The sequence below is a fragment of the Sminthopsis crassicaudata genome, chromosome 1 (assembly GCF_048593235.1).
Source record: "Sminthopsis crassicaudata isolate SCR6 chromosome 1, ASM4859323v1, whole genome shotgun sequence".
Taxonomy (NCBI): domain Eukaryota; kingdom Metazoa; phylum Chordata; class Mammalia; order Dasyuromorphia; family Dasyuridae; genus Sminthopsis; species Sminthopsis crassicaudata.
The window spans coordinates 397521263-397548289 of NC_133617.1; the positions used below are offsets into that span (position 1 = coordinate 397521263).

General features: G+C 38.9%; 1 protein-coding gene across 3 annotated transcripts; it reads left to right on the forward strand.

Annotated features, from left to right (window-relative positions):
- Positions 1–2931: 2931 nt before the first annotated feature.
- Positions 2932–25207, forward strand: LOC141549902 (caspase-14-like). Of its 3 annotated transcripts, none has more exons than XM_074279947.1 (11): positions 2932–3062; positions 3215–3364; positions 3462–3684; positions 3832–3917; positions 6484–6597; positions 6904–7071; positions 10202–10424; positions 10957–11085; positions 17697–17771; positions 22123–22226; positions 23357–25207. In XM_074279947.1, exons 1-11 carry the CDS (start codon positions 2988–2990, stop codon positions 23531–23533), a joined length of 1524 nt encoding a protein of 507 aa, XP_074136048.1. In that variant the 5' UTR covers positions 2932–2987; the 3' UTR covers positions 23534–25207. The 3 variants fall into 3 exon arrangements, with proteins under 3 accessions (XP_074136048.1, XP_074136049.1, XP_074136050.1); XM_074279948.1 differs by lacking the exon at positions 23357–25207 and adding an exon at positions 22458–23339; XM_074279949.1 differs by lacking the exon at positions 6904–7071.
- The last annotated feature ends 1820 nt before the right edge of the window (positions 25208–27027 follow it).

A 27027-nucleotide genomic window follows, 5' to 3' on the forward strand; every position in this document is an offset into this window, starting at 1 on the left:
CCCCAAGAGCTCTGTCTTTGTTAACATAGCAGAAGTTAAAGGCTGACCTCAGGAGCCTACTATAGTCCAAACCCTTGTAAAAACCAACATAGCTGCAGTGTAATGCCTGATGTAGGAGTCACTTGACCTAGGTGATCTCTGCCACTTATGCTCTGTGATCAGTGATAGGGTATGTCTTCATAAAGGTTTAATGCCAACTTGGAAAGAGGTATTTAGAAGTACGCCCTAGGGATTTGTGCTTGGTTTTGGACTATTTTTATCAGTGACTTAAAGTCACAGGTGATACATTTGTCAGATTTTCAGGTGATAGAAAGCTCAAAGAGGGAAGCATCCAACACTTTGGATTACAGATTTTAAAAGCTATTAAAAAGCTAGAATGTTGGGCCAAATCTGATGACATGACATTTGACGATTATGTGTATAAAATCTTATCATTGATTTTTAAATAGCAGTTTCACCAAGACAAAATGGGGCAAACATTTAGACAGCATTTTGTCTGAAATCTGGATGTTTTAACCTATGTTGCAGGTTCAGTATTAATATTATTGGTAGAACTAAAAAGGTAATTGTCCCACTGTCTTTGTCAGACCACACGTGCAGTTCTGGGCCCTATATTTTATGGGGTGGCCATTGATAAACTGAGAGAACAGACAGGATGTTGAAGAACCATGAAGTTGGTTGAAAAATGACAAGATGGTTATCTTGAAAATAAAAGACTTAGCAAGGAAATTATAACTGTCTACAAGTATTTGAACCATTGTCATGTAGAAAGGGCATCCAGCTTGTTCTCCTTTATCCCAGAAAGCAGAAGAGGAAACCCTCCTACCACAATCATGCTATTACAGGTGTAAAGGACTGGTTCTAGAGGTGGTGCATTCCCTCTCACCAGAGGGCTTCAAGCAAAGTCTTCTAAATAACCCATTGTAGGATATGTTATGATTCAAGACTCCATATGGAGTCTTAAAACTAACTGTGGGAGTTGCAAAATTATGATTTTCTGTCCGCAAATGTTTGATTTGTATATCTATTTTATAATCTATGTATACTCCAGGATCACATAAAAATTTCTCGGACAAAAGGGTTGCAGAGTGGAGAAAATGTAAGCAGTCCTGATGTAGAGAATTCTTGCTTAGGCACCAATTGCACAAAATGGTCTCTTAGAGCCCTTCCTTCTTGAAAGTTTCATATTGTCACAGCTGGAAGAGACACAGAAAATAGTATGTTTCCTTAGACAGAGCCTTAGAGGCTGTGTGATATTCTATAAATCCTACCTTGCTTGGAGTCAGGACCTGAGATGTAGATTTACCAGTCACTACCAGTAAGTACTAGCTTTGTAAATACTGCCAACTCATTTAACCTCTGAAACTACTTTACCTGCCTTCCAGGGTGGTTTATGAAGATCAGATGTGCATAAAGCATAGAAAATAGTTTAAGGACTATAAGAATTCATTGAGAATTATCAATTAATCCTTAGATTTAAATCCAGAGAGGAGAAAGCTTGCCTAAGATCAAGATTAATAGCAGCACCGAGTCTCGTATTTGGGTCATTGAATCCAGCAATTCTCACAATAAATATGTTATAGATGGAGCAAGAAAGTTAAAATTAATGAGAAAGCATTTATTATTTACTATTAAATATTTAAGTTTGTGTTAAGTGTTGGAAAGTGACAGTTCTTACTCTCAAGGAGTTTACGTTTTTTTAAAATATTTTTATGGTATTTTGTTTTTTTAAATGTATGCAAAGTTAGTTTTGCACATTCATCTTTGCAAAACGTTGTGTACCATATTGTTCTCCTTCTCTTCCTCCTTCCCTCTTCCCCAAGACAGTAGCAATCTGCTGTACATTTAAGCGTGTGCAATTCTTCTAAAAATACTTACATAGTCATCATGTTGCACAATAAAAATTTGATCAAAAAGGAAAAAAAATAAGAAAAAAACAAATGGTGAAAATACTTAGCTTTGATCCACATTCAATGTCCATAGTTCTCTCTCTAAATGTGGATGGTATTTTCCATCACACGTCTTTTGGAATTGTCTCATTTCACCTCATTGTTGAAAAGAGCCAAGTCCATCCCAGTTGATTATCGCATAATCTTGTTAATGTGCACAATGTTCTGTTGGTTCTGTTCACTTCACTGAGCTTCAGTTCATGTAAATTTCTCCAGGCCCCTCTGTATTCATCCTGTTGGTCATTTCTTACAGAACAAGAATATTCCATAACATTCATATACCATAATTTATTCAGCCATTCTCCAATTGATGGGCATCCATTTAGTTTCTAGTTTCTAGCCACTATGAAAAGAGCTGCCACAAACATTTTTGCACATACAGGTCCCTTTCCCTTCTTTAAGATTTCTTTGGGATATAAGCCCAGTAGAAACACTGCTGGATCAAAGGGTAGGCACAGTTTGAAAGCATTTTGGGCATAGTTCCAAATTGTTCTCCAGAATGGTTGGATCACAAGAAGTTTACATTTTAATTGTGGGTAAAATGATAGGAAGTTTCAGTGGTCAATCAAATGAAAAGACCCATCTTACATTACCTACAGAGCAATGAAACACTATAATGCCCTTTCCTCTTGCTGAAAGTGAGAATATACTCTGAAGTTCAACATAAATGGGATCTTAAAGTGTAACCAGATCAGGGAAGAGGAAGGCAGTAGCTAAGTATAACCCAGGGATAGGATTGGCTTGGGGAAAGAGATTGAAGGTCCAGGAGAAGAGCCAGGTGCTGGCTGACTGCCTGTCTCATTCCTGTAAGGGGAGTGGTGTCTGGATATGAGGACCAGAGCAGTGAATTGGATTACTGGGGCATCAGGAAATCGGCTCCCCATTCAGATCTCAATTATGAGGGCAGAGTCCAGCTCTGGGAAAGTCATAAATTGAGTTCCAAGGTGCAAGACCCAGGAATGAGGGAACTTGGGAATCAGAGCCTAGTGGGAGAACTAGAGAAACGTCGCAAGAGGCAGAGACACAGTGATCCTGCTCATGGCCTTTCTGATGGCAGGCTCTTTGCAGGTGGCAGTGGAAAAGGCAGAGGCTAGGAACTGCCTGGAGAGGAAGGTAGGTGAGGCAAACCTAATGACATCACCCTGATGTTAGGCTCTTCTCCCCAGTTCAAGCTGAACTTTGACCCCATTTCCCTTCTGGACTCCTGAGTCTCGAAAGAAAGGCTCTCCTCATGTCCCTCCCCAATTCTGTACTTGTCTTCCCAGGGGAAATATGACATGTCTGGGGCCCGAGTGGCCCTGACCCTTTGTGTCTTAGAAGGGCAAACTGGAGAGAATAGGGCAGTTGCAGCTCTGGAAGCTATATATCAAGCACTGGGCTTTGAGAACTACCTTAGAAGAGTGATCAAGACCCAGGTGAGTGGTTTTTGCAATGGCTTCTGCATCCTTCTGATGGCCTAACTTTCCTCCCAAAGCTCAAGCAATCTAGCCTCTGGGACTTTTGCTCTTCCAGTCTTTCCAGGAAGAACTGGCTCATTTCCGAGAGCTGCTGGATGCCCACGGGAGCCCCATCAGCTGTGCATTGGTTGTTCTCATGGCCCACCGTGGACGTCCAGGGTGGCTGCTGGGGCCAGATGGGAAGGAAATACAAGAGAAAGTGTTGGTTGGAGAACTGAACAGCTGCCAAGCTCTGTGGGGCAAAGCCAAGGTGTTTCTGTTGCTGGGCAGCAACAACAGTGAGTGAGAACCAGCATGGTCACCTGGGTCTGGGGAGAAGGGCAGAAACAGAGGTATTGGAAACATGTTCAGTATCTCCTAGATCCACTTATGTCCCAGCTTTTCTTTCTGAACTGACCCCACTTTTCTTTTTCTGTCTCTGGCAGGCTTGGAATCCAGTACTTTTCTTCCTATCCTGACAGACCTCTGCAGGCAGTCTCCCCCCTGGCACTTGTTGGAAGTGCTCACCCAGGTTTGGACCCCTTAGTTATAATGGATGAGTGGGTCCTAACATGATGTCTGGGGCTCAAATAATTTGCCTCATTTCTCAAATATATATGCAATAATCAATTTCATATATATATATATATATGTGTGTGTGTGTGTGTGTATATATATATATATATATAAAGGGGGCAGCTAGGTGGTACAATGTATTGAGCACTAGCCCTGAAGTCAAGAGGACCTGAGTTCAAATATGGCCTCAGATACTTAACACTTCCTGGCTGTGTGACCCTGGGCAAGTCACTTAACTCCAATTACTTCAGGAAAGATATACATACATATATATATATATAATATATACATATATATATATATATATACATATAATTGGTGTGTGAAACAGTGCACAGTGTGGTTTAGTGGAGAGTATCTTAGAATTGAAGTCAGTCAATGGACCTGGATTTTGAATTTTCTTTCTTTTTTTTTTTTTTTTTTTTTTCCCTGAGGCTGGGGTTAAGTGACTTGCCCAGGGTCACACAGCCAGGAAGTGTTAAGTGTCTGAGACCAGATTTGAACTCAGGTCCTCCTGAATTCAAGGTTGGTGCTCTATCCACTGCGCCACCTAGCTGCCCCGGTTTTGGATTTTCACTCTGAGTTGTGTGGTTTGACTTTCCTGAACCTCAGTTTACTCATCTGCAAACTGGTATAAACACAGAATTGTGGGGAAAGCACTTTGTAAATCTTTGGAATAAATTTGAGCCAATCTCTTTCATCCCAACTCAGAATTCTTTGGTGTTATTAACTAGCACTGTTTATTCAGCATCTCTTAGGAAGAAGCTTAAAGATCAGCTAGTCCATTTAAAAAAGACAAGGGACTTGTTCAAGGTCATATAAGCCAGGACCAGGACTTGCATAGGACCCCCCGATACTAAGAGAAATTTAAGATCAAGGCAATGGGAGTAGCTCAGGCAGCATGGCTTAATGAGGAACATATTGGATTTGAAGTTCATGTTCCTGAGTTCAAACATCTTGGCTCTATCACTATCTTGGGGAAGTGATTTAATCTCTCTCAGCCTCATTTCTTCCTCTGTAAAAATAAGAGAATTGTGCTAGTTTATCTCTAAGATCCCTTCCAGCTCTGTCTATGATACTGTGAATTAACTTGTTTAGTGAGATACTAATGAGGTCACAAAAGGCATATAAATAATACTTTATGATTGAATACCTTACAATACCTTTGAGGTATGCAGTATATGAGTTATTATTCTCATTTTGCAGATGAAGAAACAGGCTCAGACAATAACTTCAAACCCAACTAGGAAGTGAGAGCCATATAGTCCCATAAGATGGGGGCAAGGTGGGGGCAGGTGGAAACTTTTGAGTAGGAGAATCTGTGAAAGCTTCATGAATGGGTCTTGAAGATGGTTAGCTTTTGGTAGGAAAGAAAAATTAAAAGCATTGAATGATGGGGGGAAATAAAGGAAAACATTGTAGACAAAACTGGGCATTATGCAAAATTTGAGTTTAGAAAAATAAAATGGATAGAAATATGGGCCAGAAGTCACAGACTTGAGTTCAAATGTGGCCACAGCTATTTCCTGGAAGTCACTTAATCCTGTTTGCCTCAGTTTCCTCAACTGTAAAATAAGCTGGTATCCACTGCCCAACCTACTGCTCTAAACAAATTAAACACCTACAATGTGCCAGGTGCTTTACAAATATCTCATTTGATCTTCACAACAGCTCAGGGGGTAGGTGCTATTATTATAACCAGTTGAGGAAACTGACATTGAGAGACCTGCATAGGGTTACATAGCCAGCAAATGTCTGAAGTTGGATTTAAACATGGGTCCTCCTGACTTCAGGAATAGCACACCATCCATCCACAATGCCACTTGGCTGCTTCTTAGGAGAAACAGCTGGAAAGCTAGAGCAGCATCAGATCACAAAAGGCCTTGAAGTTTGTACTGGAAGCCAGGTCTAGACACTAGATTCTGTCTAGTGGTATATATGGGCTGAACCTCCTCCTTTCCAGATTTCCTCCCACGTTCCCTAATTTTATGATTACTGTAGTTGTAATTAAAACCAAGATTGATGAGAGTCATGCACAACTTCCCAAGATCCTTGAACCCAACATGTGCCATAGGCGTAGGTCCTACCATTGCCTTCATCTTTAGGCCATTCTTTAAGTTTTGAGAGAGCCTAAGAGTTACCCCCTGAAATTTGCTATAGTTTCCCCCCATCCATCATGAGCAAGTTTCATAATATGTCAGAAGTAATCTGTTCAGCTCTTATCTTAAGCAGGTACCTTTATAATATCCTCAACAAAAAGTTGTCTTCTACCCAAAAATTTGCAGTGTCTTTAAGCTCACTACTTACCCAAGGTAGCCCACTCCATTGCTGGCAGCTCTGATTGTTACCACGTTCTTACAAATATATCTTTCTGTAATTTCCACCCAGTGATCCCACTTCTGCCCTCTTGTGCTAAACAGAACTAGTCTACTCTTCATGTTTCCCTTAATACTTCTCCAGGCTAAATCTCTAGCTAAATCTCAGGTTCCTCTTGGCTGATTGCTCTTCCTCTTCCTATACAGGTCATTGGCAAGGTAACTCAAGAGATGCCTACCATAGGGCATAAGTGTCCCGTCTTCCAGAGCTCCCTTCGGGGTGCATTATACCTTGGGAGAGAAAGGTCACAGGATCTGGAGGTAAGAAGTGACTGGATATGTTATGGATAGGGATAGAGCCTAGAGAGAAAGGGAAGAGAAGAGAAACCTCAGGGGAAGGAAAAGAAGGTACTGATAGGCATCTGTGGTTAGAGCCCAGGACAGTGGGCTGGAATGTAGAGATACTGAGGAGGAAAGGCAGAAGAGAGAAGGGGGGAAAAGGAGTTAGGAGAATTAGGGTCACAAAGGTTCAGGGTTAAACCTGAGCTTAGACAATTCTTTCCCCTTCAGCCACTCTCCCCCAACCCTATTATGTTTCTCTCTTCTCTTCCCTTTTTGCTTCTCCAGCTCAGCCCCACTCATAAAGGAAAATATGACATGTCTGGGGCAAAGGTAGCCCTTGTCTTTTGTGTCACCCAGGACCGCCCTGGGGCTGAACAGGACCTTAAAGCCCTTAAGAGATTGTTCCAAACCCTGGGTTTTAAGAGCACTCTAAAGATGGATCCTACTGCCCAGGTGAGGTACTGGAAGGGTGTAAAAAGGATGGAGACAATGAAATGAGGAGTGAACTAGACTTACCCAGAGTTTCAAAGGCCCAGATACACAGGAAATTCCCCAACCTCCCTTGTTGGTAGACTCCATTGTTCAGATTTCAGTTCTATAGCTTATGTTCTGTGTGCTTTCAGAAAAAAAAAAAATCACTTTTTTTGCTTTAATTTTCCATATTTGTAAAATAAAAGGATTAGAACTGATGATATCTAAAGTCCTTTCCAGATCTAAATTAATGAATTAAATAAATTAATAAATGTAAATTAATGTCCCATATCCTTGGCACCTAAAAAATTCTAAGATCCTTTTCTATTCTTCCTTCTGCAGTAGCAACTAACCCTTTTTCCTTTGTTGGCAACCACATCTTCCATTTTGTTTCATTGTTCTTTCCCTTCTAAATTTTCTGGTGTCTAGATTCTCCTAGAAAATATGTTACAAGACACCCATTCCCTATAAGAAAACCAGGAAGGCAATAACTGTCTCCTTTTTCTTCTTATTCTTCTTTCAAAACTCCCAATTTTGGAATTGAGATTCCCTTCCACTGGCCCAAGACAATTAGAATCATTTTCACTATCTTCCATGCCTACAAGGCTTTCCCTCCTAATTTCTGCCTTTTGCCTTCCCTAGCTTCTTTCAAGTATCAGCTAAAATCCCACCTTTTGCAAAAAGCCTTTCCACACCTCGTACCCTTTAATTCTAGGGCTTTCCCTTTGTTGATCATCTCCAGTCTTTTATGTCTATATCTTGAGCATATAATTTGTATGTTGTGAATTGTGATTGTGTTGTAGATTGTGAAATATTTTAGAGCACTGATTACATGAGGGAACCCTGGGTTTAGTTCCCTACTATCTTCAGCATGTAGCACAATACCTGGAACATAATAGGTACTTAATAAATGCTTATTGACTTGAGCTGGAATCCAAGAATTATGGTGGTTTGCATGAGCAATCACTAAATCTAGGAAAGGGCATTTTTTAATTAATAGCGATTTCCCAATTTTCAACAATCAGATGGAGGGTAGTTAGGCAAACTAAGCAGAGAATTCACAAGTGATGCTTGTCTTATCCTGCTTGTACCTGAAGACTTACACACAAGGCAGCCCATTCTTCTTGTGAATAGTTCTAACTGTTAGGAATTTTTCTTACTTAGAGCTCAAATCTATCTACCTATAATTTCAGTCTATTGCTTTGAGTTCTTCCCTCCAGGCCAAGGAGAACTAATCATATCCCTCTTCCATATGATAGTCATCAAATACTTGAAGATGCCTGTACTATTGCTCCTATCCTACTTCATTCATGATGTGGTTGTGATAAGGTTTAGAATTAGGGAACCAAAATAAGATTAGGATGGTGAGGGAGTTAAATAAGATCTAGTGGCAGGTTCAGGGTTCAGGGAACCAGATGGGAGGTTTGGCTCCCCTGCAACCCCTTGGATTCAGCACAAGGGTAGGGAGTTTTGGGGACTCCCTTTTGGGGGCGCAGAGGTTCTCTGTAAAGGAATTTACAGACCCGAAAATCTAAATTGATAAAAGGATTTATAATGGGGATTGGAAGTAAGGTTAGAAATCCTGACAGAGAGGCATGAAGTCTGGTTAGGGAAATAGGTGAGGATAAAGAGAGGATGGCACTAGAAAGAGTATTCCAGTGGATAGAGGCATTTGGCATCCCAAGCATGGCATAGCTGGCATGTTTGGAACCTCAGCAAAGAGACGGTTTTAGTTTGTTTTTTTTTTTAATGAGAGATTTAGCTGAAGGGGACCCGTGGGTGGAGTCCCAAGTTGGCTCCAGCTGGGTTTCAGCTTGAGCTGAATTGAATTCAATGAGTTTCCTACTGAGCAGACCCCACCCAGATAACAAGGGTGAAACTGTTTGTCCCTCAGGGCAGGGTCCCTCTTTGTGGCCGAGTTGAAGACGATTTTCTCATTCAAGGATTTTCAGAGTTTTGCTACAGTTGGGGTAGCAATACTTAGTTCAAAATTAACATATGACAAATTCATAATTGCCCTTCTCTTTAGCAAAAGGCAGGTTTATTTAGGGAATTGAATACAGACAAAATGAACATTAAGTAAAATTCACCAATTGCATATTTTTTCCCCTCTCATATACTATCTCCACACTCTATACTTGTATCTGAGTATATTTATCCACAATGAATGGGATGAGTGAAGATTTCTCAGAAGACTATAGGATGAAGTAGATCAGACCTTAGGCCTAAGTTACAGGAAGTCATGTGACCTCCAGGTTATTGTTGACCATTGCTCAGTGGTTACTTTCTTTTCAGTCAATCCAGTGAATTTGGAAAGGGGGGATGTAGCCCCATCTTTTCTGCTATATAATCCAGTTTCTGCCTCTGCTCTGGACCACACCATGCTGGATTGCCTAATTGGTATGCTGGCCCACTTCTTGCAAGAACCAAATAGAAACTTTCTGTTTGTATCTGGAGACACCTCCAAGTAGTCAATTTGGGTAAGGAGTGTCTAGCACCCAGTCCCACACATACATTAAATTTCATTTTAGTAGAATTTCCTGGCTGTGGTGAGCAAAGTTGACCCTTGTCAAAATTGTGAAAGAGGCAAGAGTTTGACTTATATGACTCTTCCCAGATGCTAACCCCTGTTCAGGCTCTTTTTGTCTTCACCTCACCTCTTAAGTCTGTCCTATTATTGAGAAAATGGATCAGAAGAGAGTAACTAAATATGCTAATCTTCCTTGGAAGGGATGAATTTGAAATAAGGTGCCTGGAGGAAGTAATTGGTGACCAAAATAAAAAATCTTTAATGAGCCAGGCTTCATCTAAGGTCAGGGAGGTGAGAGTCAGCACTGGTATATGTGCATGGGAACTTAACATGATCTCAAAGAAAATACGGATTTCTTTTTTTTTTTTTTTTTTTTTTAAAGGCTGGGGTTAAGTGACTTGCCCAGGGTCACACATCTAGGAAGTATTAAGTCTCTGAGACCAGATTTGAACTTGGGTCCTCCTGACTTCAGGGCTGGTGCTCTATCCACTTCATATTTAGCTGCCCCCTGAAAATACGGATTTCTTATGAAAAAGATCCCCTACTTGTGAGGTACACTACAATTTTTCTCTTTGCTCGAAGGATTTCCAAAAGGAATTGGCTCAGTTCTGGGAACATCTGGATGCCTGTGGGACCACTGTGAGCTGTGCCCTAATAGTCCTTATGGCCCATGGGGAAGCTCAGGGGCAGCTTCTGGGGGCTGATGGACAGATGGTGAAAGTGGAAGAGATGGTGAGAGAGCTGAGTGCTTGTCAGGTGCTGCAGGGCAAGGCCAAGGTTTTTCTGCTGCAGGGTTGCCGTGGAGGTGAGTGAGGGATTCGACCCTCTTGTATCTTTGGTGGTAGTTCAGCTTCCAACCATCAGTCCTCCCTTTTGGGCCTACTTCTTGACTTCAGGCCCTCTTTTCTCTCTGATAGTGACTCTCACCCCAGCTGGTCCATCAAGTCTTCTCAGATCCCTCCAGCCCAAAGTAAACTCTTTTCCAAGCCCTTCTGGCATCATCTGTTTCACACATTATTTGTATTGTTTCTAACAGTTGCATATTTGCAAATTTTGACTCCTACTTGAAACCATATGCTTCTTAAGGACAGAGACATTCTTCTGTTTATCCTATCCCTCAGTAGCAATAAATTATATCATCAGGTTTTCTATGGAAGTAGAAAAAAGAACAATGAATTTGAAACCAATGTCTATAGATTATTGCTTACTTTAAAACTCAAGGCAATGGGACAATTCTAGCCCTGTTACTTAGAATTGAATGGCCTGGGACAGCCTTCCCTGAACTTCCTCACTCACAAAAGTATTCTCATTTCTAACCCCTTTTTACCGGCCATCAGGTAACAGAGACCCAGGCACGAGACCTAGAGCTTTGCCCTGGCTAGGACGATGGTTCCAGCACTGGCTCCAGAGGCCTTCAACTCTCCCCTCTCAAGCAGACATCCTTCAGATTTATGCTGACATGCAAGGTAAGTCATTCCTTCTCTTTTGAAGGGTCTTGATGTTAAACCTTGAAGGATTCTCAGAGATTATTTAGTCTTGGTCTATCTACTTCATTAACTGTCCTTCTTCCTCTCAATCCCTAAGGGTGAGTTTGTTGAGGAGTGAAATACCCTAACAGTGATGGGGATCTCAGAGGATCCCAGGCTGGCTCACAGTCCTAGTCTGCAAGTGAGGTTTGGCAAAAATGGGTTTATTTTCACTCTCAGAGGGCTGCTTCCTAATTAGGAAGATAGCAAAGTTTGGGATATAGAGTCTTATTTTTATTTAGCTTTCTATTGCTTGGGGCTAGGGAGTAATAGAAGGGCTAATTTTCAAATCAATAAGAATGGTGATTGTTTTCCTGACCAAAGTGATTGGAGGTAGGAGTTTCCCATGGGAACCAGGTAGTTTTCCCAGAGCTGACAGGGATTGAGATTGAGGGTTTTTCTAATCCAGGTCCATGCCCCCAAAATCAGGGGAACACAGTTTTATTACATCAAATTCTCTTCTCAGTCTTCATCTATCTATACTGTCTCTCTTTTGAATCTCACCCATTCCCATGTATTCATGGTGCGTAAATCTCATCCCCTAATGTGCCTGAGGCTGAAGTAGACCATCAGTCTATTGAAGGTGGGATCCTTTCTAGTTCTTAATCTTTGATCTACTTTTTATCTTTGCCTCTTCTCCAGAACAGAGTCCTACCTAGAGTAGACAGATAGATTTGTTAACTTTGACATTTATGAAAAGCTTTACATAATTTTTTACATCTTATTCTCATTATTTATTACTATCTATATTTTACAAATGAGGAAGCTGAGAATCAGAAAGATGAAGGGATTTGCTATAGTATCAGAGCAAATAAGTTTCAGAGACTTGGTAGAGAGAGATAGGCTGTGAATCCAGAGTGGGAGATTCTCTTACCAAGGCTTTTATCTTCTGTCCTTTGCTGCCTCTTCTAATATATCAGAATTCATAGAACTGCAGAATTTTAAAGTTGGAAAAGACAGCACTAATCATTTAATTCATTTCCATTATAATATAATTTACAAATCTCCAGGAATATCCAATACAATCTGCTTGGCAAATGATTATTCCAACCTCTGCTTTAAGACCTTAATGAGGAGAAACCCACCAACTCCTTAGGCAGGTCATTCCTAATTGTTAGGAAAAACTTCCTAAGTTTTTGCTGTCACCAAGCCTAAATTTGCCTTTTGTAAGAAAAAAATTTCTTACCTATCACACTCCTGATTCTATTCTCTAGCAAAGAAAACACTTTCATATGATAGCCCTTGAAACACTCCAAGAAAGCTGTTGTGTTGTCCATGAGTTTTTTCTTTGTCATATTGATGAAGTGAGAGAATGGAGGGAAAGATATCCCTTGATAGCACCTTGGCTGGTGGCAGGCTTTGCAAAAGAATTGCAAATGAATATAGACATGAGCTTCTTGGCAAAGAATAAGATTATTTACACCAAGAAGACAACTTGCTAGGAAGACATCCTTCTTGGTGGCAAGGTCCTATTAGGAATATAACACTGGGAAGAAATCTTCAGCATGGACAAGAAAGATCCTTTTAAGATTTCTGCAAAGATTCCGGGTTCAGAGTTATCTTTAATTAGCCATCTGAAACTTGGGGCTTTTTAATTCTATTCAATTAATTTAATTCAATTCAGATTAGTTAACTGGGAGTTTGAACCACTTAGTGTGATTATGCTGGAGGCCTAGATTTCCAACTGAAAAGAGATTATTTATCTTGGGAATTTCCCTTATGGACAAAAGGTTGTGGCCCCTTCCAAGAGACTGAGAGAATTTGAGACTCAGGATTCACCCCAAAGGGGGATGAAGTTTTGGGGCCCCCCAAAGGTTAAAGGAGGACAAATTTACATCATTTCCCCCCTCAGGCAGTTCCCTCAAATTCATTTGGAATAACAGGATGAAGGTCTAATTGTCTGGAGCTGCTTCAAGCTGACAAAGGTTGTAGAGTTATCCCCATGTTCAATGGGGGTTCAGGCTAGGAGGAGAAGTGGAAGATCTGAAGATAGTAGCAGCTCAGTACAGGAAATGTGGAGTGTTCCATGATCTTCAGGCTGAAGGAGTAGTTAGAAGTTCGTAATTTGGAGCCTGAAATGGACAAAAGATTGGCCCCTCCTCAGTCCTAGGTCAGGGGGGCCTCAGGCTTATAGGAAAATGTTGCTTAAACTAAATTAAGGGAAGGGTTTTACAAAGTGCTTGCTCAACTATATTCAGACAGAATGGTTGCCTAACAATGTCGGACATCCCGTAAGCCGTGTAAGTGGAAAGTCAAGTCACTATAACTGCAAGGCTGAACAAGGATGCTTATAAGCTTGTCTCTACTTCTGTTTGGGATGGAACTCTATCTACCGAGAGGTCCATCCTGGCCTGTAAATATACACTCTCTAAATTACAAACACTTTGGCTGTCCTGAATTTTATTGGCTGGGCTATATCAGAGCCTAGAAGAAACAAATCTCAGAAGTAGATTAAAATTGGGGTGTCATCCAGGGTGGAGATGCTGACCTTTGGGAATGGGGCCTTTGCAAAAAAACAGCATCAGGTCCCATCTGTGAGCTGCCTTAAGGATGCTGATGGCCCACCCAACAATCCTGAATTCCCCCACTGCCCACAGAGGTCCCTAGCTGAAAGACTAAGAAGGAATTAACTACTGGCAGGGACATCAAAAAAAGCTGAAGAGAAGATGCTAGGAGCAAAATTCTCATCCTTGGAGTGAGAAAAAGGTAGAAGAGTGAGAGTGAGGGAAAGAAGGAGACAGACACTTTTATCCTTCTTTCTCCAGAGTGCTCACAAGAGTTCCTGAGAAGTAAAAGCTGGACTATTTGTCACTTTGCAAGGAGCTAGGCAGGCTTAGGAGAGCTATGATCTCTTAGCAAGCGCCTTGTTACTCTCCTGAGCCTTCTCAGGCCTGCAAGGAAAAATTTCTATTCAATTACTAATGATGAGGGGGAACCCAGAAACTCTAAAGCTCCTTGAAGAAGAGATTCTCCTTGAACCCTGCTTTTGTGAGACTCACCCCAGGGAACCAAGATAAAATGGTTTATCTTGTTGGGACTAGTTGAAATAATCTCATTTAGCGGGAGATCTAGATTTCTATTGACCCCTGTTGTTGGCTCAAAATCACTCCCAGTAAGTGGTCTCATCTAGACCTAGAGGCAGTGACAGCATTGAGGGAATCTCATTCAGTTGAAACTTCTGTCTCAGATTTCCTTATAAAAGTGGCAATTTTAAGCTCAGTCCTTGCAGAAGACCTAATATGTTATTTCTGGCATAGCAGCAACCTCTGCCCTATGAATTCATAGTCTCTTTCAATATTACCCTCTCAACTCTCTCACCTATTTCCCTAATAAGACTTTATACCTTTCTTGTCGGGATTTCTCTACTAGAAACTTTACTTTTTTGCCAGGACCTTGCCACTAAGGAACTCAGTCTTTCTATTCATGCATAGCAAAGGCTGACTTCCCAATACCAATAATAAACTTCTTTTTACCAATCTAGCTTTTTGGCTTTGTAAATTCCTTTACGAAGGACCTTTGTGCTGCCAGAAAGGGGTTCCCATAACTCACTGCCTTGCACTGAATCCTAGGGGGATTTAGAGGAGTCAAACCTCTTCATTTGGTTCCCTGAACCCTGAACCCAGAACCTGCCACTAACCTCATCTTTTAACTTCCTGACCACCAGAAACCCTAACCTCTTCAGTAAAGGTGTTAACAAAACCAAAAGCAGTTTGAATCCTGGACGAGGGGCACATGTGCAGGCCCTTTTTAGAGTTTACTTGCCTGGGAGCTATAGGAAGGAATGCAGGAGTCAGGAGTTGGGGAATTAAAGTTGCCATGGTCAGGGGCAAACAATCAGCAACATGGACAGCTGATCCGTAAGCCTGCTTCCCTTCACCTGGCCTGAATTCCCCTTCATTTAAGAAACAACAGTCTCTATGAATAATATCTCCTGTTTTCAGGGAGCTAAAGTGGCAGGATTAAGAGTGTGACACACTCAGAGAGTCAATTGGGGGTGTCTAGTAGGAGAGCCTAATATGTAACCCTCCCACTAGCAAGCCACTGATGCCCTTTGGCTTCTAAAGTGCTCTGATGCCCTAAGGTAAATTTTGAAGCTTCTTCTCTAAGGTGCAAGAACCATTCTAGGGAAACTGAGTACAGTTTCTTTGAGATTTAGGCAATGGTCTGGGATTTCCCTGGATGTGAATCTGCCTATAGAGATAGCAGATCAAAATAAGACTGCAGATCAAGATAAAACTGCAGTTAAGCAGCTCCAAATCTCTTAATTCTTTAGCCAGTGCTAGTCCCAGTACTTGTGGGCTATCTCGGAAGCCTTGGGGCAGAACTGTTCAAGTTAGTTGATGGGGATGTTCCCCTGGCTTCGCCCATTCAAAAGCAAAGAGAAATTGCCAGTCTTTATGCAAAGGCATACAAAAGAAAGCATCTTTAAGGTAGAGGGTATGACTGCTTCATTAATTGCCCAAGGTCCTACACCATGGGAAACTCCCCATTCGGTTTTCTAACAAAAAGAATTGGAGTATTGCAGGGAGACTCTGGAGGTCTAAGAAGAGATAATTGGGTCCCCAATTTCACCATTAAATCACACCCCAATAAGGGAGCAGCATAGGAGGGAATAATAAGAAACTAATCTTTAAATAATAGGTCACAAAATTGGCCAGGCAGAGGGAAAGTCTCCAAACAATTCTTAAGTTCCCGTGTAATCTCCATTCTATGGGGGTAGGCAAATGAGACCACAGTGCCAGAGCCAGAAGGATGAAGGTATAAAGTAACCCCCATAGCAAAGAGGTTAGGCAGGAATGGGTGAGGGTCAGCTGTCCAAGGCACGAGTTCGGTTGAAGGAATTTCGCTAAACCCAAAGGCTATGGCAGAAAACCATTATTGTTAAAGAAATACCAAGAGGGATTTTCTTGGAAGGCATTTCATTCTCAAGAGAGAGGTGATCTACAAAGAATCATTTTCTGAATGATGAGGTTTAGATTTGGGGTACCCAAATGAAATTAGGGTTACTGGTAGTCAAGAGTTAAATGAGGTCTAGTGGCAGGTTTGGGGTACAGGGTAAGTTTGGCTCCCCTGCTACCCCTTTGGATTCAGTGCAAGGGTAGAAAGTTTTGGGGAGCTCCCTTCTGGCTGCACAAGAAGTCCCTTGTAAAGGAATTTACAGACCCAAAAACCTAGATTGATAAAGGAGGTTTATTATGGGAATTGGAAGTAAGGTTAGTCTAGTTAAGGAAATAGGTGAGGGTAAAGAGAAGATAGCACTGGAAACAGTATTCCAGTGGGCAGAAAGAGCCTGACTGTAAAGGGCACAGACAAGATCTATCTGCAAAAGCCTTAGCTGATGGAAGCTCATTATATTGCTTGTCTTAGTGGGAGTTGGGAAGCCTAAGCAGATCATCAGAATGGGGGCTGGGAGAGCTGAACAGATCAGAACTTGTGGGTGCTGTGAGAGCCCAAGTTGGCTCAGATCCAGTAGGGGCTGGGACAAGCCTGAATCTCCTACTGGAATTCAAAGGGATACTTTTGACCAGAATTGTGAATCAAAGGTGCAGACTTCCTAAATTGGTAATGCATCATCCAGGAGGGGCTGGGAATAATCTGAATCACAAATCAATCAGAAAGGATCACAAATTAGTTTCTTAAAGGGACCACAACCCACTTCATAAAGACCCATTTTTTGCATGAGTCTAAGGGGAGTCTGGTGAGTAGACATGAAATCTTGCTTGGGGGAGTCATGACTTCCTCCAAGAAAGCTTATCTTGCTCCAGAGGATGCAAGACCATTTGGGTTTGTAGATCAAAGGAAACATTTTGTTGGTGACTTTACATAATTTTACAGGGCTGACTCAAATCAAGCAGAGTTTTACTCTCATCACACATATATTTGAACATATAACATGTTTTAGACTACCTACCTTCTAAGGGAGGAGGTGGGAGAAAGGAGGGGAAAATTTGGAACAAAAGGTTTTGCAAGGGTCATTGTTGAAAAATTATCCATGAATACGTTTTGTAAATAAAAAGCTATAATGAAATAAAAAAATTTTTTAAATGGGTGTGGCTCCTCCTAGAGGCTGGGAGGGTTTGAGACTCCAGATCACCTGTAAAAGAAGGAGACTAAGTTAGATGTTTAAGATCCCTTCTAGTTATAAATCCTTTGATCTTAGAAATCTAAGAAGAACTGGGTGGAATCCTCACCTCCCTATTGCTTTATCAGAACATGTCTTTTTGAGCAAATAGACTCTGAAAAGAGAAAAGACCATGTAATATCTACATAGCATTAAAAGAGGAGAGTTTGCTCATGAAAAGAGACAGGAAAAAAAGGCTAAGGACAAGAAATGAGGGTAGTAGAAAGTCAGGGTAAACATCTGACATGCATAATAAGGCAATCATTGCCATGAATATATGGGTAAAAGAATAGTAGAGTTAAAAAGTTCCCCAAAGGCAAGGACTAAAATATCTTTTGATAGTCCTATATGACACTTCTTTGAGGTAGACCATAAGGATGGTAGTAATTATTTTCTTCTACAGTAAATAATATTTTTAAATTTACTCTAGATGTCTCCTCCAGGGAGTGCTTTCCTAGGAACTCAGACCAAGTGGACATCTTAAGAGTCTATTCAGCTGCAGAAGGTATGAGGAAAATCACAACTGTTTAAATTTTTTTTTTAAACAGCAAAAAACTATGGACAATAGGAAGAGAATTTGGATTCCTATCCCAGCAGACAACTGTAGGCAAGCAAGTTATTCTCAAATACTACTTCTCCCCTAAAAATGGGTGCTATATCTACCCCAAGGAAAAACAAAAGCTCTTAGTCCAGAAACATTTTCCTGGAATTAGGTTCTATGCCTGATCTGAAATCAACCAATGTTCAGAAGATCAAAATCTTCTTTTTTTTCAGAGGAACAGTATTTTAATTTTTTTTCTTGGTTCTGTTCATTTTTTAAAAAATTTTTATTAATTTTTATAATTATAACATTTTCTTTGACAGTACATATTCATATATATATATATATATATTTTTTTTTTACAACATTATCCCTTGTACTCCCTTCTGTTCCAAATTTTTCCCCTCCTTCCCTCCACCCCCTCCCCTAGATGGCAGGCATTCCCATACATATTAAATATCTTATAGTATATCCTAGGTACAATATATATGTGCAGAACCAAATTTTGTTGTTGTTGTTGCAAAGGAAGAATTGTATTCAGAAGGTAACAATAATCTGGGAAGAAAAACAAAACAAAACAAAACAAAACAGTGGTCACAGTTTATACTCATTTCCCAGTGTTCCTTTTCTGGATGTAGCTGATTCTGTCCATCATTGATTAATTGGAATTGGATTAGCTCTTCTCTATGTTGAAGATATCCACTTCCATCAGAATACATCCTCATACAGTATCATTGTTGAAGTGTACAACAATCTTCTGGTTCTGCTCATTTCACTCAGCATCAGTTGATGTAAGTCTCTCCAAGCCTCTCTGTATTTCTCCTGCTGGTCATTTCTTACAGAACAATAATATTCCATAACATTCATATACCATAATTTACCCAACCATTCTCCAATTGATGGGCATCCATTCATCTTCCAGCTTTTAGCCACTATGAAAAGGGCTGCCACAAACATTTTGGCACATACAGGTCCCTTTCCCTTCTTTAAGATCTCTTTGGGATATAAGCTCAGTAGTAACACTGCTGGGTCAAAGGGTATGCACAGTTTGATAACTTTTTGGGCATAATTCCAGATTGCTCTCCAGAATGGTTAGATTCTTTCACAACTCCACCAACAATGCATCAGTGTCCCAGTTTTCCCACATCCCCTTCAACATTCATCATTATTTGTTCCTGTCATCCTAGCCAATCTGACAGGTGTGTAATGATATCTCAGAGTTGTCTTAATTTGCATTTCTCTGATCAATAGTGATTTGAGATCAAAATCTTCTGATTTGGTTATATTTTTTAAGATTGTGGTCTTACTCTAGAGAATCAACTAAAAAACTGTCAGAAATAATCCACAACTTAAGCAAAATTGCAGGCTACAAAATAAATCCACATAAATCATCAGCATTTTTATACATTACTAACAAACCCAATAGCAAGAGCTACAAAGAGAAATTCCATTTAAAATAACTGTTGATAGCATAAAATATTTGGGAATCTATCTGACAAGGGAAAATCATGAACTATGTAAGCAAAACTACAAAACATTTTCCACACAAAGTCATATCTAAACAATTGGAAAAATATCAAGTGCTCTGGGATTGGTCAAATAAATATTATAAAGATGATAATACTATGGCAGAAATTAGATATGGATCCACACTTAACACCATATACCAAGATAAGATCAAAATGGGTCCATGATTTAGGCATAAAGAATGAGGTCATAAATAGATTAGAGGAACAGAGGATAGTCTACCTCTCAGACCTGTGGAGGAGGAAGGAATTTATGTCCAAAGGAGAACTAGAGATCATTATTGATCACAAAATAGAAGATTTTGATTACATCAAACTAAAAAGTTTCTGTACAAACAATACTAATGCAAACAAGATTAGAAGGGAAGTAACAAATTGGGAAAATATTTTTTAAAGTAAAGGTTCTGACAAAGGTCTCATTTCCAAAATATATAGAGAACTGACCCTGATTTATAGGAAACCAAACCATTCTCCAATTGATAAATGGTCAAGGGATATGAACAGACAATTCTCAGATGATGAAATTGAAACTATTTCCACTCATATGAAAGAGTGTTCCAAATCACTACTGATCAGAGAAATGCAAATTAAGACAACTCTGAGATACCACTACACACCTGTCAGATTGGCTAAGATGACAGGAACAAATAATGATGAATGTTGGAGGGGATGTGGGAAAACTGGGACACTGATACATTGTTGGTGGAGTTGTGAAAGAATCCAGCCATTCTGGAGAGCAATCTGGAATTATGCCCAAAAAGTTATCAAACTGTGCATACCCTTTGACCCAGCATTGCTGTTATTGGGCTTATATCCCAAAGAAATACTAAAGAGTGGAAAGGGACCTGTATGTGCCAAAATGTTTGTGGCAGCTCTTTTTGTTGTAGCTAGAAATTGGAAGTTGAATGGATGTCCATCAATTGGAGAATGGTTGGGTAAATTGTGGTATATGAAGGTTATGGAATATTATTGCTCTGTAAGAAATGACCAGCAGGAGGAATACAGAGAGGCTTGGAGAGACTTACATCAACTGATACTGAGTGAAATGAGCAGAACCAGAAGATCACTATATACTGCAACAAGAATACTGTATGAGGATGTATTCTGATGGAAGTGGAAATCTTCAACATAAAGAAGATCCAACTCACTTCCAGTTGATCAATGATGGACAGAAATAACTACACCCAGAGAAGGAACACTGGGAGGTGAATGTAAATTGTTAGCACTACTGTCTTTCTACCCAGGTTACTTATACCTTCGGAAGCTAATAATTAATGTGCAACAAGAAAATGGTATTTACACACATATATTGTATCTAGGTTATATTGTAACACATGTAAAATGTATGGGATTGCCTGTCATCGGGGGGAGGGAGTGGAGGGAGGGAGGGGATAATTTGGAAAAATGAATAAAAAAAAAAAAGATGATAATACTATCTAAACTATTTATGTAGTGCTATACCAATCAGACTCCTAATAAACTATTTTCCTGACTTAGAAGAAAAGAAAAGCAAATGAAGGTAGCCTAGATGTACCAGATCTAAAATCATATTATAAAGCAGTGGTCACCAAAACCATTTGGTATTGGCTAAGAAACAGAGTAGTTGATCCATGGAATTGGTTAGGATCACAGGGCAAAATAGTCAATTACTATAGTAATTTAGTATTTGACAAACCCAAAGACCCCAGCTTTGGAAATAAAATTCACTATTTGACAAAAACTGCTAGGAAAATTAGAAACTAGTGTGGCAGAAACTAGGCATTAACTTACACCTAACATCATATACAAGATAAGGTCGAAATGGGTTCATGATTTAGACATGAGTGTATTATAAGTAAATTAGAAGAACATAGGATAGTCAGATTGGCTTAGATGATAGGAAAAGATAATGACAAATGTTGGAGGGGATGTGGAAAAACTGATGCATTGTTGGTGAAACTGTGAATGGATCCATCCATTCTGGAGAGCAATTTTAAACTATGCTCAAAAAGTTTTCAAACTGTGCATACCCTTTGATCCAGAAGTGCCTTTGCTGAGTCTGTAAACCAAAGAGATCTTAAAGGAGGGAAAGGGACCCACATGTGCAAAAATGTTTGTGGCAGTCCTCTTTTTGTAGTGGCTAGAAACTGGAAACTGACTGGATGCCCATCAATTAGAGAATGGCTGAATAAATTGTGGTATATGAATATTATGGAATATTATTGTTCTGTAAGAGATGACTAACAGGATGATTTCAGAAAGGCCTGGAGAGACTTACATCAACTGATGCTGAGTGAAATGAGCAGAACCAGATCATTATTCACGGCAACAAGACTATAAGATGATCAACTCTGATAGATATGGCCCTCTTCAACAATGACATGATTCAAACCAGTTCTAATTGTTCAGTGATGAAGAAAACCATCTACACCCAGAGAGAAGACTGTGGGAACTGAGTGTGGACCACAACACAGCATTTTCACTCTTTCTATTATTGTTTTCTTGCATTTTGTTTTCTTCTCAGCATTTTAAGTTTTGTTGTTTTTTTTTTTCTAGATCCATTTTTTTTTTTGTGCAGCAAGATAACTGTATAAATATGTATACATATATTGGATTTAACATATACTTTAATATATTTCACATGTATGGGACTACCTGCCATCTAGGGGAGGGAGTAAGGAAAAGGAGGGAAAAAGTTGGAACAGAAAGCTTTGCAAGGGTCAGGTTGCAAGGTTATCATGCTTGGAACTCCCTCCTTTTAGCCTACCACTAAATGAGATAGAAAATTGATTGGTATCTATTGCTCTTAGGCTATGTGGCATACCGAGATGAGAATGGCTCAACCTTTATCCAGACTCTTGTAGAAGTTATCATAGCTGATCCTGACTGTGACCTTTTGGAGCTTCTGACTGAAGTGAGTAATTAAAGGGCAACTGAATTCCTTTCCTTAATTGTCCCAAATACTTGCATGTACTCCCCTTTGTTTAAAAACAATAATGTCATTAACCCTGGGAGCCCAAACTTGAGGGATTAGCTTAGATGCAAACTCTAAGCCCCCCAAAGAACTGTATATATATATATATATATATATATATATATATATATATATATATATATATATATATATATACTCTTATTTTTGCAGGTAAACAGGCGACTGTGTGAAATGGATGTGCTTGGTCCAGACAGTGATGAAATACGAAAGATGAACTTAGAGATTAGGAGCTCCCTTAGAAAACAATTAAGTTTAAAGATATGAGAACTGGAAAGGAAGACAGTGTATCTGGACCTTCAAAGACCCTAACCCTCAATTTTTTACTCCTTTTTTTTTGTTTTTCAGTCCCCAGTACTTGACACATAGTAGATGTCTAATAAATTCTTTCCCCCCCACTTCAATTTTATTTATTTGTTTTTACAATCATTTATTAATTCTACTTTCCATTCTATGTTGAACAATTTAAAAAGAAAACCCATTTAAATATATTTTAACAAATTTATAACAAATAAGTGCTTCTTCACATTGATCATGTCCAAAAATGCATCTCATTGTTACATTTTAAGACTATTATCTCTCTGCTAGGAAGTGGGTAGCAAAATTTCCAAACTTTCTAATAGAAATAATGGGAAGGGATTGCAAGTTGAGTGGCAATTCCATACACTTGGGCATCATCTGCCCCTCATCATTAATGGAAAGAATAAATCAGATTCTTTATTTTCTTATTAAAGCTTTTTATTTTCAAAACATATGCATGGATAATTTTTCAACATTGATCTTTACTAAACCTTGTGCTTCAAATTTTCCCCTCCTTTCCCCCACCCCTTTCCCTAGATGGCAAATAATCCCAAATATGTTAAACATGTTAAAATAATATGTTAAATACAATATATGTATGCATATATATACAATAATTTTGCTACACAAGAAAAATCAGATCAAAAAGGAAAAAAATGAGAAAGAAAATGCAAGCAAACAACAAAAAAAGTAAAAATGCTATGCTGTAATCCACCTTCAGTTCTCATAGTCTTCTCTCTGGGTGTATATAGATGACTCTCTTCATCACAAGATCGTTGGAACTGGCCTCAATCATCTTATTATTGGAAAGAGTCTCATCCAACAGAATTGATCAACATATAATCTTGCTGTTGCTGTGTGCAATGATCTCCTGGTTCTGCTCACTTCACTCAGCATCAGTTCATGTAAGTCTCTCCAAGACTCTTTGAAATCATCCTGTTAGTTGTTTCTTACAGAACAACAATATTCCTTAACATTCATATCCCATAACTTATTCATTCTCTAACTGATGGGCATCCACTCAGTTTCCAGTCTCTTGCCACTACAAAAAGAGCTGCCACAAGCATTTTTGCACATGTGGGTCCCTTTCCCTTCTTTAAGATCTCTTTGGGATATAAGCTCAGTAGTAACACTGCTGGGTCAAAGGGTATGCACAGTTTAATAGCCCTTTGGACATATTCCAAATTGCTCTCCAGAATGGTTGGATCCATTCACAATTCTACCAACAATGTATTAGTGTCCCAGTTTTCCCCCATCCCCTCCAACATTTATCCTTGTCTTTTCCTATCATCTTAACCAATCTGAGAGGTGTCAGTGATATCTCAGAGTTGTCTTAATTTGCATTTCTCAGATCAATAGTGATTTGGAGCACCTTCTCATATGATTAGAAATAGTTTCAATTTCTTCATCTGAAATTTGTCTGCTCTTATCCTTAGCCGTTTATCTGTTGGACTACAGTTCCTGTAGTGAGATGAAGGATATGACATATCAGGGCCACGCAGAGAAGTGTTATTCATGGGCTCTTCAAAGTTTTTTCCAAACAAAACTAATGCAGACAAGATTAGAAGGGAATCAATAAGCTGGGAAAACATTTTTACATTCAAAGGTTCTGATAATGGCCTTATTTATAAAATATAGAATTGACTCAAATTTATAATAGTTCAAGCCATTCTCCAAATGATAAATGGTCAAAGGATATGAACAGACAATTTCTAGATGAAGAAATTGAAACTATTTGTAGTCATATGAAAAGTTGCTCCAAATTGCTATTGATCAGAGAAATGCAAATAAAAACAACTCTTGAGATACCACTACACACCTGTCAAACTGGCTGAGAAGACAAAAAAAGATAATGACAAATGTTGGAGGGGATGTGAGAAAACTGGGACACTGATGCATTGAGTTGTGAATATATCCAACCATTCTGGAGAGCAATCTGGAACTATGCTCAAAAACTGTGCATATCCTTTGACCTACTGGGCCTATATCCCAAAGAGATCTTAAAGGAGGGAAAGGGACCCCATGTTCAAAAATGTTTGTGGCAGCCCTTTTTATAGTGGCAAGAAACTTGAAACTGAGTGTATAAATATGTATACATATATTGGATTTAACATATATTTTAACATATTTAATGTATTGGATTATCTGCCATCTAGGGAAGGGAGTGGGGGGGGAAGGAGGGAAAAATTTGGAACAGAAGGGTCAATGTTGAAAAATTACCCATGCATATGTCTTGTAATTAAAAAGCTTTCATAATTAATAAATAAATAATACAAGATAAAATTTAAATAAAGAAACCCCCCAAATCTTTGCTCCTTACCTTGGAGAATGTATGTGTGAATTCTTTTACCAAACCCACAACACAGACCAAGGGGGACTCTAATTTGTAGGGTATCTTTCTCCTCAACAAGCTGATGCTGAATGAAGCAAGCAGAACCAAGAGATCATGATACAAAGCAACAACAAAGTCATGTGATTATCAAGTGTGATGGACTTGGCTCTTTTCAACAATGAGATGATTCAGGCCAATTCCAATGATCTTAAGACCCATATGAATCCAGAGAGAGAACTATGAGGACTGAATGTGGATCAAAGCATAGTATTTTCACCTTTTTTTCATTATTTGTTTGCTTTTTTTTTTCTCTAACCTTTTGATATGATTTTTCTTGTGTAACATAACAAATATGGAAATATGTTTAGAAGAATCGCACATGTTTAGCCTATGTTGGATTGCTTACTGTTTATGGGAGGGAGTGGGGAAGAGGGAAAGAGAAAAATTTGGAACACAAGGTTTTACAAAGATGAATGCTGAAAACTAACTTTGCATGTAATTGGAAAAATAAAAAGCTATTTAAAAACACATTAAGAAACAGGCAGTTCAATTGTCTCCAAATAAGTACCTTTCACATATTTTAATATATCTGTGGTCTCATCAATCAAAACAAAACAAAACAAAAAATTTATTAAGTTAAAAAAAGAAAGGAATTGCACATATTTAACCTAAAGAGGGAAAAAAAATTTGGACACCAAGTCTTACAAAAAGGAATGTTGAAAACTACACATATTTGGAAAACAGAATATTATTATGAAGAAGAAAACAAAAGAAAAGAATTAAGGACCAAACCAACCCTCAAGAAACATACAACACAACAATAAAAACAACAAAATGCCCCAAATTCCTCCCCTCAGTACCCAATTCTATGGTGAATTCTTTGTATTGTCAACCTTTAACCTTACCTATTACACAATTAACTCAAATTCAAGTTGATTAAATCAAAGCAGTTGCAGACTATCCCTAAATCTACAAACTAATCTATTTACTTGAGAGGAAGTAATGGGGAGGAGCTGAGGTGACTTAACTCACCTCCTCATTAAAATGTCTACCTATAGAGCTTCTCAAGATGTAATGTCAATCCAATCAAAAGAAGACACACTTATTGTAAGGGAAATTTTGCTTTGTAATCTTGTTAATCATTATTTAAAAAAAAAACAAACAAAAAACTGCCAGCCTTCAGCCAGTGTCAGAGAGGCCATTGACCCAATTGATTGGTTACAGCTACCCTAACTAATAAATTTATCATGCTTGGACCTTTGTCTCTTACTTTGTGATTTCAATCATGAAATTAGTTTGGGAATAGTCAATAAACATTTATTGAATACCTACTATGTGCTAGGAACAGTTCCAATAAATGGGGAGACAAAGAAATGAAAAAGACAATGTCTGCCTTCAGAGGGCTTACTTTACTAGTTACTGGAGTGGGAAGAGGAAATGGTTCTTCCACTGAGACTTGGGGAATAAATGCTTAGACAAGAGAAAAAGTAAATATACTTATCAAAGCAAATAGTAAAACAGTCATTAGGAAGCTATATAGATTAGTTTAAGTGATAGAATGCATGAGTTCTCTGTTATCTAGGAGAGAGAAGAAATCTTAGCACAACCTGAATGAGAACAATTTTTTAAAACAATAGCTTTTTACTTTAAAATATATGCATAGTTTTCAATCTTGCAAAATCTTATGTTCCAAATTTTTCTCCCTCCCTTCCTCCTACCTCTTTCCCTAGACAGCAAGCAATCCAATATATGTTAAACAAGTGCAATTCTTATATATATGCATATATTTTCTTATATATGCAGCATGATAAATGTGGAGATATATATATATATCGACATTTATCATGCTGCATAAGAAAAGTCAGATTAAAAAGGAAAAAAATGAAGAAAAAAAAAGCAAACAATGAAAACCATGAAAATATTATGTTGTGGTCCACATTCATTCTCCACAATCCTCTTTCTTGAAGTAGATGGTTCTTTCCATCACAAATCTATTGGAATTGGCCTGAATCACCTCGTTGTTGAAAAGAGCCACATCCATCAGAATTGATCATCACATAATTTTTGTTGCTGTGTATAATGTGCTCTTGT